This window comes from Aethalodelphis obliquidens, unplaced genomic scaffold (assembly GCF_003676395.1).
Source record: "Aethalodelphis obliquidens isolate GAN/ISIS:26980383/991018 unplaced genomic scaffold, ASM367639v1 scaffold10, whole genome shotgun sequence".
NCBI classification, from domain to species: Eukaryota; Metazoa; Chordata; class Mammalia; order Artiodactyla; family Delphinidae; genus Aethalodelphis; species Aethalodelphis obliquidens.
This window is the reverse complement of record NW_020837954.1, coordinates 3,511,540-3,523,934: the sequence shown is the minus strand read 5'-3', so window position 1 is coordinate 3,523,934 and position 12,395 is coordinate 3,511,540. Positions and strand designations below refer to the sequence as shown.

The 12,395-nt window shown below is 34.4% G+C and overlaps 1 protein-coding gene across 2 annotated transcripts in view; it reads left to right on the top strand.

Moving 5' to 3' along the window:
- NOVA1 (NOVA alternative splicing regulator 1) overlaps positions 1 to 12,395 on the top strand; it is a 142,970-nt gene that overhangs the window by 98,415 nt on the left and 32,160 nt on the right. For both annotated transcript variants that reach the window (XM_027110972.1, XM_027110973.1), the window contains one exon: positions 10,113 to 10,279. In XM_027110972.1, coding sequence (XP_026966773.1) covers positions 10,113 to 10,279 — 167 coding nt within the window. The remainder of the gene's footprint in view (positions 1 to 10,112; positions 10,280 to 12,395) is intronic.

The window sequence follows — 12,395 nt, the reverse complement described above, 5'->3', positions numbered from 1 at the left end:
GTACAAATTAGTGTCAAAAATGTTGACACTGATTGGGAGTGGAGGCAAAGTCAGGAAGTCTATTTTATATATACTTATAAAAATGTGATTACATTTTAAATAAAATGTAGTCATGGCAGTTTTTATATTCCTATAATCCATAATGGAAGTCAAAAGTAATAATGTCGACCAAACTAGGATTGCTAGTTCTGTTCCTCTTCGTCTGGAACATACTCTTTTGCTGTCTCATTTTGCCTAAATTTCTATTTGTATTTTTATGTATGTGAAAGGTTAGTTATGTTTCTCAACCTTAGAGAAGTGGCCCTCTGTAAAGGATGTCCTATGTGTCCCAGCAGTACACTCCCCTCTTGTCACCCAAGGGCCAGGGACCAGCTGGTCCCAGGATAGGTTCTGATCTGTGTTTTCGGACTTAGTTCCACAGGCTGCTGGGTTATAGTTTTCTTGCCTCTGATGTCTGTGCCATGGTGGGTGAGGCTGGTCTAGAGGCTTGTGCAGACCTCCTGGTGGGAGGAGCCAGTGCCTGCCCACTGGTGAGTGAAGCTGGGTCTTGACCCTCTGGTGGGCAGGGCAATGCTAAGGGGTGTGTCTAGAGATGACTGGGTTCAGGAAGTCTTTAGACAGCCTGTCGGCTGCTGGGTGGGGCTGTGTCTCCTCCCTGTTGGTTGTTTGGCCTGAGGCATCCCAGCACTGGAGCCTACAGGCTGCTGGGTGGGGCCAGGTCTTAGTGCCAAAATGGTGGCTTCCAGGAGAGCTCATGCTGATGAATATTCCCCAGTACCTCCACCACCAGTGTCATTGTCCCCACAGTGAGCCACAGCCACTCCCCCCACCTCCTTAAGGGACACTTCAAGACTAGCAGGTAGGTCTGGCCCAGGATCCTATGAAATCACTGCTTTTGCCCTGGGTTCCAGTGTGCACAAGACCTTGTGTATGCCCTCCAAGAGTGGAGTCTCTGTTTCCCCAGTCCTGTGGAGCTCCTGCACTCAAGCCCCACTGGTCTTTAAAGCCAAATGCTCTGGGGACTTCTCCTGATGCCAGACCCCCAGGCTCGGGAGCCTGACATGGGGCTCAGAACTCTCGCTCATGTGGGAGAACTTCTGCGATATAATTGGTCTCCAGTTTGTGGGTTGCCCACCCAGGGGGGTATTGGATTTAATTATATCATGAGTGCACCCCTCCTACCATCTTGTTGGGTTTCTTCTTATGTCTTTGGATGTAGAATATCTTTTTTAGTAGGTTCCAGTCTTTTTTGTCAATGGTTGTTCAGCAGTTGTGATTTTGGTGTGCTCGTGAGAGGAGGTGAGCTCAAGGTCCTTCTACTCTGCCATCTTGTCCTCCATCCCAGGATTACTATAATTCTGAACGTAGCATAAACCTGTGCTAAAGATGAACGAACAACTAGTCATCATCATAACTATTAGTAGGATCTTTTGCATGACCTCAGAAGTTAACTGGAAATGAATTACAATTATTTAGAATTTTCAGATATGTCTGCTTTCAAACCTCACAGTTCTTGAGAACTTCGAGTCTCCTAAACTCCTGATGTTACTCTGTGGGAATTGCTACTTAAAAGTAAATGAGTATGCCATTTGCATATATAGGACAGAGACTGAGTGAGTGAGAAGCTGGACATCTACTCTGTCATTCATTGTTTCATCTTAACTTCTTTGAAGAATATGAGTACTTTTAGAGTTTTCTGAAAAGTATACTTTCATCCTTTGGCTTAATTGAGTCTATTTTAATGTTAAAGCATGTTCTATAAACAGATACTCAAGCTTCACTCTATTGATTTGGGACTAAAACATGTTATGATGGCCCCCTACAGATTTTTACAGTTTAGAAGTAGAGACATGATTGTGTAGAGAGTTAATCACCAGAAGAAGAAAAGCAATTATTACTTTGTATTATGAGATGTCAATTCCTATGATTTCCTTTTCTAAAAAACCCTCTTCTTGAAATAGTATATTTTTCCCTTAGTAATTGTAGAGTAGGGGGAAGCTTTATCAAATGTGCAAAACTGTACAATGTTATAAAAGCTGCAATTACAAATTGAACTTACTTTTTATGGCAGTTTTTCTAAGTGCTTTTGTTGATCTGAAAATTTGTTCTAAAAACTTTGCTAATAGCCCACACAATTATTAACCACCTCCTATGGTGGTCTCTTCTCTGTAAGAAGGGTCAGTCTTTTCTTTCATTTTATGCCAGATTTGAGATAAATCTGTGAAGTGATATTAATAGTATGACTCAATGCATTTAAAAAAATTATCAAGCTTGGGTGAAAATTATTTTTCCATCATCAGGCTGAAACATATGTGACTTTCTTAAAAGGATGTAATTTGGTAGCTAGCCTAACATTACATTTTCAGAAGGTATGTGTTGTAATGGAAAAAATATGGTATTTGACAAAATCTTCTCTCTGCATTTGTTAGTTACGTTTCCTTGGCTCAGCTGCCTTCACTTCTTTACCTGTAAGTTGAAGAAAATATTATCTGCCTTGGTAATTGTGAACATTAAATGTGAGATACCATATAATACATTGTATAATACATAATTATATTAATAAAATATTAAATATATGTATTATAAATTATATATTTATAATTTTATATACTTTTATTCTCTTTTTAAATAATTTATATTTTGTTCTAACCTGAAATTTGTAATAAATATTATTACTAATGATTGATACTCTATACTTTACTCTTAATAGTTAAACTAAAGGACAGTTAATGAGCTAATGTTTTTGCTTTTTTTAAACCACAAAGACATTCACATAATTAGATTACCATGATTATAGATTGAGAATAAAGAATTACTGTAAATCGCTTTATTCATTAAAAAATTATACTCTTTATTTTAGTTTTAAAAATAAAACCTACATGCACTTTTAAACCTTAAGGAGGCATTAAAGGAACATTTTGCCTATCGATACTGGCCTCAGATTCAGAAATAAAGGGGAACAAAGCCAGAATAGATCTCACAGAGGTCAACCATCCCCTATGGTTGTCACCAAGTATCTGTCTATTGCTAGTTTATATAGTTTCAACAACCTTGCTTAGCTGGTTATCCAGCCATTGAGGACTAGAAGCAGCAAAGTAGAAGTAAAGAGAGGAGCCTGCTGGAATCAGATGTACCAACAAACAGCAGGGATAAGTGGCAGTAAGGAAAAGAATATGAAAACTAAAAGAACAAATACCAATCACAGAGCACCATTTCTATAAGGATAAATAGACATACATAGCCAAAGAAATCTTGAGTTTGCCACTTTATTACTGTCCGGAACTATATAGCTTTTCCCAAGTATTATGGAAATGTTAAATGTATTTGAAAATATGTAGCAAATTGGGAGATATTTCTTAAAAATGGTAGAAGCTAAATGTTATGTTGAAAAAAATAAACCCTATCAATTCAGAATATTAGCTATCCAGATCTAGTAATTTCTCAGTGCTATAAGTAGCTGCTATCTTACTCTAAAAATTATATATCATGTTTTGTTTTAAACTTCAGTTTTTGCCTATTGCAGAGTTAATTGGCATTTCCATTTTCTTAGTTCTTTTTGAGGCCAAACAACATTGCCTATAGGTTGTCATAGAATTATTAATATTCGGCTAGATTTTTGGTATTTTTCATTTTCAATGTTTCACTGATATTCATTCAACCAAATTTCTTACTCTAGACTTGACACTAATATTTCCTAAAGAAATATCTTATCATAAGATACTGAGTTATATTCTCAGTAGGAGTATAAACTGATGCATTTTCTTACATCCAAACAAAATGTTTGCTAATTTTCATTATAGTTGACCATTGGAAATAAGTGGATCAGATTGTTAGTATATACCCATTATTCTAAACCAGACTCATTCTGGTTGAAATAGGTCTCAGGTATCTAAAAAGTTTTAGACTGTATTTTTTTTTTTTGCGGTACGCGGGACTCTCACTGTTGTGGCCTCTCCCGTTGCAGAGCACAGGCTCAGGACGCGCAGCCTCAGCGGCCATGGCTCACTGGCCCAGCCGCTCCGAGGCTTGTGGGATCTTCCCGGACCGGGGCACGAACCCGTGTCCCCTGCATCGGCAGGCGGACTCTCAACCACTGCGCCACCAGAGAAACCCTAGACTGTATTTTATACAGCAAAAAGCATTCTTTTTTTTTCCCCTAACTTTATTCTTTTAGGTAGATTACATTTTTAGAGTTTACTTTTCTATTCTAGGAAGAAAAAAACTACTGAGCTATTCATTATTTTTCCTATTACCTTTCTCAAATCTTTTTTAAAATCAAGTATCCTTTTTATTGACATTATAATTTTTAACTTATTATAGTTTTTTAAATCATTTCCCAAAATATATCTCATCTGTACATACATTGACTCATCTTGTAAACCCAAAGAGGCTTACTGGTTTTATAGACATTTTATAGGTAAAAAGGTCTTAAAGTCAATCATATGTTTTCAATTCACAGGTAAGAAAATTAGACTCAGGGAGTTATGCATTATTCAAAGAATACTTCTTGAGTGTATACAGTGTGCCAGGCACTATTCCAGACACTGAGATTACAGTAGTGAACATGACAGACAAGGTCTCTTTTATACTTTATTTTTGTCTTTCCTTATCCTGGTATTGTCCTCAAACTTTTTCTGTAGTACTGATTTCATTTCATACTCTCTCTATACATTTTTTATTTGTTTTATGTGTAGTATCTGTCTGCATGAACTAGAGTAAGAACTCCATGAAAGCAGGTTTGTCTGTTTGGTCATTGCTGTATCTAGTACAATACTTAACATTTAGTGGGGAATCAATAGATTTTTGTCAAATGAATGAATGAATTGAATTAAATGAGGGCCATATGGTATCCTGAAATCCAAATTAAGTGTTTTTAGAACAGACTGGTCAACTATGTCAAATGCTGCTGATGGGTCAGACAATGTAAAGACATGAAGATTGGATTTACCAAGGTATGGATGGCTGTGATAAGTGGCTTTAGTTGAGTGGTGGCACAAAAGCCATATTGGAGTAGAGTCAAGAAAAAAAGGAATGGGTAGTGAAGAAGTAGAAAGAGGAGATATATCTATATAAATTGTTCAAGGAATTTTGAGGGATAAGAAAATTGAGCTGTAACCAGAAGACGGGTATGAGGTCAGGGAGGGCTTTAAAGTGTTTTTCTTTTATTATAAAAATTTCAAACATACATAGAAGAAAGAACCTCTTTCATGTTTGTTAATAATATCAAGATTTTGGCATACGTATTTCATTTACTCATTTTTGTTGTTGCAAAAATATTTTGAAGCAAATCCCAGTCATTTTAGCCGTATATACTTCAATATGCATCTAAAAAAGAGAGAAAAGGCACTTTCTTACACAACCTGATGCCATAATCACACCTATTAAAATTAACAGTAATTCTTTGATACTATTTAATACCCAGTTTTTATGAGATTGCCACAATTCTGTTTAAAATAAAAGTTGTTTGAATTTAGATCCAAATTCTGATTCACATTTGATCGTTGTATCTTTTAAGACTCTTTAAGTCTAGAGAACAGTCTTTCCTATATTGATGAAACTAGATTAGTTGTCCTGTAGCCTGTCTTACATTCTTGATTTGTATCTTTTCTTCTTCATGGGTCATCTAATTTATTTCTCCGTTTTCAATATTATTTGTAAGCTGTTACATAGTGCTAAATGTTTGATTAGATTTAGGTTCAGCTATTTTGGGATACATACTTTATAGTTGGTGGCCTCTGCTTCATATTGCATCACAAGAGGCGTATGTTTGATTTTCACACTCTTAGTTATGCTAATGTTGATCAGTGAAGTCAGTTGGTGACTGCCAGATGTTTCCACTGAAATTTGCCCATTAACCTTTCATCTTATGATTTTATGACCTTTGCCTAAATCAGTTATTTCATTTGCTTTACCGAAGGATAATTTTCTATTTCTGTCATAAAGGAGGGATCTTTAAAAATTGAAGAAATTATAACATGTTTTTCTGCTGATGGGCATGACCTAATAGAAAAGGAAAAATTATGATACCTGGAGAAACACTGGACTTGGTAGTTAAGAGGGGATGGGGTCCACTGCACAGGTGATAGAATGCCTTAGGTAGGAGGAGGAACAGTTTAAGCGACTTGTCCAAGGTTATAGTAGCACAGAGTGGATTTATTTTATTAAATGTGTATCAGGGGCTTCCCTGGTGGCGCAGTGGTTGAGAGTCTGCCTGCCGATGCAGGGGACGCGGGTTCGGGCCCTGGTCTGGGAGGATCCCACATGCCGCGGAGCAACTAAGCCCGTGCGCCACAGCTACTGAGCCTGCGCGTCTGGAGCCTGTGCTCCGCAACAAGAGAGGCCGCGACAGCGAGAGGCCCGCGCACCGCGATGAAGAGTGGCCCCCGCTCACCGCAACTAGAGAAAGCCCTCGCACAGAAACGAAGACCCAACACAGCCAAAAATAAATTAATTAATTAAAAAAAAAAAAAAAAAAAACAACGAAGTGGCATTCTGAGTGCCATGTGCCCGCCTCCTGTATCCATAACTTAACTGGTTCCTAATTGGGGAGGAAAAAAGATGTCTGTTATTCATGTATTGCCCCCACCACCAAAAAAAAAAAAAAAAAAATGTATATCAGAATTTTACTTTGGAATCTTATAATTGTACCTAATTTTAGAAACATGCATATTCAGTTGATACTGCATGTGAAGTAGGAACTTAAAGCTATTTTGAATTTCACTGCCTATATTTGACCCTACTTGTTAGGGATTTTTAAATTTTTTCTAATTTCTCCCTTAAAATTAATGGTGTCTTATACACCTGTATCTTTACATTATAAAAAATATAAGCATATACTTTAATGTAATTTTTCAGCTTTTGGTGCCAGTCTGTTGCAAAGAGAAGTAAATGCTGCTGTTAAACAAAATGATAAATAACTCGCAGTTCAGTTTAGACACTAATGGGCCCTAAAAGCCTGTAAAATGACAAAAACCAGCAACTTTTATGATTTATAGGCTAATTTTTGTTACACAGTTTGGTCATATACCTGACAGTCTTCCCTCTTTGTGACTTTCTCCTAAAAATTATAGTTTTGTGTTACCTAAGTGAAAAGTCCTTTAGAGGTCAGTAGAAGAATATGACAGCATCTCTTCTGAGGATTGCAGCAGTTCCCATTGGTGGAATTACAATTTCCTTTTTTTTTTTTTTTTTGTAGTAGTTCTAATGGTAGTGGTATAGTTTAATCTTGAAAGAATATTTATTGCAACTTTGGACCTGTAAACTATCTCCAAATTCTCTCATACATGCTATGTGAAATTTAGTTTTAGACAATCATATTTCTTTATGGCTCAGTGATTTCCATTTACTACTTGTTAGTCATACAGTCTGAAGAGTATTGGGGTTATTGTGTTGTCTGACACAGTATGTATTCTGTTAAATTTGAATTTTAAAAGCAATATGGATTATATAGTCCCTTTAGTTACTTAGCACCATGTTTTATTTTTTACAAATCTCTGTTGAGGTTTGACTGATTTCCTTTTCTGTCTTGGCGTCCCCAAAAGAGCACTCCGTAGTTGCCTCCAAAAGCAGGAATGTAATCTGATCTGTGTTTTGTATTGTCTGCTGACTTCCATGAGAACACTTTGCATGAGCTACATTGATCAGTTCTCATCCTTTCTAGTCAGTTATTGGACAATTAATACAACCTTGTAAAGACTCCCTAGAGTATCCCTAATAAACTAGATCGTTTTACCCAGGAATAGATATATAAAGATATTCAAGGATGAGAAAAGCTGATTAGGAGAAACAGGAAATATTAAGCTTTCACACTCACAGTATGTTTTTCAGATTGTCTCCATCCTTACAATTGAAAGATATTGCTCTCTTTTGAAATATTTTGTACAAATTAGGAAATGGTAGCTTTTCATAAATTTGCATCTTCATTGTTTAAAACAGGAAAGTTTAATTTAGGTGGATTCATATAATATTATTCATATAATATTATTTTATTTCTCCTCCTAATTCTTGTGATCTAATTTTCTAAAGGTAAGAATGATAAAATTTTACTATTCTTTTAAACATTTAAAACTGCTGGGAAAATGGTTTATGTGGCAGTTAATCCTTAAAGCAGTGTAAACTCCATGCAGTTTTTTTAATGTGTAGTTTCACACTTTTGTCCTTCAAAATGTACTTTAAAAATATTTTATAGAGTGGCTTAGAATTTTGAAACTGTGGTATGAAGAGGATACATGCTAAGTACTTGGAAGTTTTCATATTAGTTCAAAAACAAATATTTTATAAATTTAAAAATACCATTCTTTTGACTTTTTGATAACTGTTTAGTAAAAGAATAGTTACGTCTGAGAAGTTTATATGCTTGTTGTGTTGGGCTGCTCAGCAGAAGATTACAGTTTAATATCAGGATGCTGCAGGGAGGCTCAAAATAGTCTGAAAAGCTAATCATTTGTTTTTATTGCCTTCAGGTATATCTGTAAAGTATGAAATGGGTTAAAGGACCTGTGTATCAGACCCAACCAATTTCATTTTAGTCTTGTCTCACATCATGTGTCTACATTTTGTTCACCAGATATGAAGCAAATAATATTAATAGTATCTTTATCAATTATTCATCAATTTCAAATTAAAAATAGTTTAAAATGTTTTTAATTATGATATTATATCTTTTTAAAATTACATAATCAGTAAAAGCAGGGTTGATTTATTTTCCAATAAATATTTGTCATGGACCTGTCATGTGCCAGGGACTGCTCTAGGCTTTGGGGAGACTATAGCACAAAACAAAACAGACTAATTAACTGTCCTCCTAGAGCTTGCATTCTAGTAGAAAAGTAAAAAAATAAACAAATACAAAATGTCAAATAGCATTGTTGCTGTGATTAAAAGAAGAACAGGGTAAGTGAATAAAGGGTGGTAAAAATTCAGAAATTTACCTACTATGTAAACTTTCCAAGACTCCTTCTCCCCACTGATTTAAATGATGTTTTTACTGTAGACCAACCGTATGTGCTGCCCATGTAGACACCTCCATTATTTTTCATATCATAGTATCTTGTAATTCTCTGGCTTGATGTCTGTTTTTTGCCCATAAGAGTATGTGCTTTGAAAGTTGGGTGCATAGATCTTCACATCTGTGTTACCAGTTTCTAACCCAAAGTTCTTTTATACGTGCTCAGTAAGTATTGGTTATATCAGTGAATGAATGATATACTCAGAACTTCTCAGGATTTCTGGCTCTGCTGACCCTTTTGGGGATTTAGAGTTCTACATTTTACATTATTTTATTGGCATTAGTATATCATCCTTTTTTTTTTAATTAGGTACACATCTTTATTGGAGTATAATTGCTTCACAGTGCTGTGTTAGTTTCTGTTGTACAGAACAGAATCAGCCATTCACAAAGTGAATCAGCCATATACATACATATATCCCCTCTCTCTTAAGCCTCCCTCCCACCCTCCCTATCCCACCCCACTAGGTCTTCGCAAGCACTGAGCTGACCTCTCTATGCTATGCAGCTGCTTCCCACTAGCTATCTGCTTTACATTTGATAGTGTATATATGTCCATGCCACTCTCTCACTTTGTCCCAGCTTCCCCTTCCCCCACCACTCGTGTCCTCAAGTCCATTCTCCATGTCTCCGTCTTTAGTCCTGCCCTGCCATTAGGTTAATCAGTACCATTTTTTTAGATTCCATATATATGCGTTAGCATACGGTATTTGTTTTCCTCTTTCAGACTTACTTCACTCTGTATGACAGACTCTAGGTCCATCCACCTCACTACAAATAACTCAATTTTGTTCCTTTTAATGACTGAGTAATATTCCATTGTGTATATATATATGCCACATCTTCTTTATCCATTCATCTGTTGATGGACGTTTAGGTTGTTTCCGTTTCCATGTCCTGGCTATTGTAAATAGTGCTGCACTGAACATTGTGGTACGTGACTCTTTTTGAATTATGGTTTTCTCAGGGTATATGCACAGTAGTGGGGTTGCTGGGTCATATGGTAGTTCTATTTTTAGTTTTTTAAGGAACCTCTATACAGCATTTTTGAAGAACATACAAAGTAAGAAGGGAAGTTTTCTGAAAATTAATCTTTTATCCACAGGTACTACTGAACGAGTGTGCTTGATCCAGGGAACAGTTGAAGCACTGAATGCAGTTCATGGATTCATTGCAGAAAAAATTCGAGAAATGCCCCAAAATGTGGCCAAGACAGAACCAGTCAGCATTCTACAACCCCAGACCACCGTTAACCCAGATCGCATCAAACAAGTGAGTGTTTTGTTGGGAAATCAAAGACTAACATCCACAGTGTAGTATGAATTCCTTATAAAAGAAGCCTTAAAGTTTTAGCATATAAAGTTTTTTTCTAAGTAATACTTAAGACATAACAGAGTTGTCTTTTATTTATTTAAAGACTGTCAGAGTCTCTTCTTTAGATTGATCAGATAATTGAATTACTCATTTATTAGTGTTACACTGAGGAGCGATTATGTGACTCATTTCTTTTATGGTGCCCTTTAAAAAATTATAGACACAAATTTGATTAATTTATAGAAATTTAATCTATTTAAAATAATATCACTTTTTAAATAAAGTATAAACATTGAAACTATATTCTCAAAATTCCTAATACCATATTCTTAATAATATTTTTAGCCTTTAGTATAGTTATTATGCATATAAACTCCTGTTTTCTTAATTTGTCATGTTCAACATTTTTTATCAACAAATATGTATAAGTAAACTTTTGTACCTAGCAAATAGTTCTTTGTTACAAATCAGCTATTATGTTCTGTATAACTTGTGTAGTATTTATATATATGTCATAAAGGGCCAATGTTTATTTTTAATGTGTGGGATTTTCTGTAACAAAAATTTTACTTGATAAAAGACAATGTGAGTTCTTAAGATTGAATAATGGCTGACATGATGTAGGAAAAAAATGACATTCTTTAATGTTAAATAAGGTGAATTCTTCCCCTCAACCTCGTTTAAATCCTCAAAATTATTTGATACTTTATGTTTATAATGTTTCTGCATTTGCCCTTTTATAATTAGCTGCTTAATTTGTGATCATATTGATAGACTTCAAAAGAAATGTATTATTCATTAGTTCACAGAATATGTTCATTGTAATAAATTTGAAATGTAGCTCAAAATCTTATTAATTTCATGTTTCTGAATTGAAAAAAAATATTTTATACTAGGCAGTGTTATGAATCTATTATAATTTTACCAATATATTGATAAATATAAGGCTGTCTAATTAAATACAAACATAGCAATTAATAATTAGGTAATATATTTTCAAATTATGGGCCAAGACTCAATTTTCTTTTAATTACCATTTTAAAAAGTCCTTCCATGTTTAAATCATGAGTAGGTAGTTGTTATTCCCTATAAAATCGTTCATTTTATACTCTTTGTCAGTGTCAAAATAGTTTAATTTGTAACCCTTTATAACTTTTCAAGGAAGTATCTTTTAGTTTATACATGGCAGAATGTAAATGTTTTAAACTTCTAAACACAGGTAGCTATTTTTATTCTTCACAGCCATTTATAGTTTTGAAATGTTTATTTTATCTGTGCTAGGTGAATACAAAGGATAATTTAAAAACTGATGCCTTGAAAGTGGTACCATGATTTTATCCAAATTCTAAAAATATGAGTTTAAAGACCTCTAGGTTACAATCACCTGGGTCTAAGAATTTACAGAATTGGCACTGAAGTGCCATTGAAGGTTTATTGATTTTCTGCTTTAATCCAGCCTATTACTTCTCCCCTTTATTTTGTAATTTCTGTAAGTTCAAACATTTAGGGAAGGCAGTGAATATCTTGATTTTTTTAAAAAAAGTAAAACATAAAATATACTTTGAGTACTATATCACTGGCAATATATTCAGGACAATGATATGAATGAATTTTTATTATTTTTGTAATACTAAATAGCTAGTACCATCAAATAATAGTCTGTGAGTCATTGTTGAAACTTTAATTTTCTCTATGGTGATATGAGATTTATAGGTTGTCGTATATCCAGTCTCAGTAAAAAATTATGAAAGCCAGAATCTTAAAATATTGGGTTCATTTCTATTTTTATTTGCCTTGTTCAGATAATATTATTTAAATTCAAGATAAGTGGTAAAAAATAATGGTGATTGATTTACTTTTGTGTATTTGCATTCATTTGTAAGCTTTGTAGACATTCATGGCATTGAAATTATTATTGATTAATATTTTCATGTAATAAATGAAATAGAGTATCATTTTAAAAGATTTATTAAGAAGTACACTGCATCTAGTAGGGTAATATATTTAATACTTAAACAGTTTCTTATAAATGTAAAATTTGAAAAATTTACTCAAAAAATCTGGAAGAGAGATT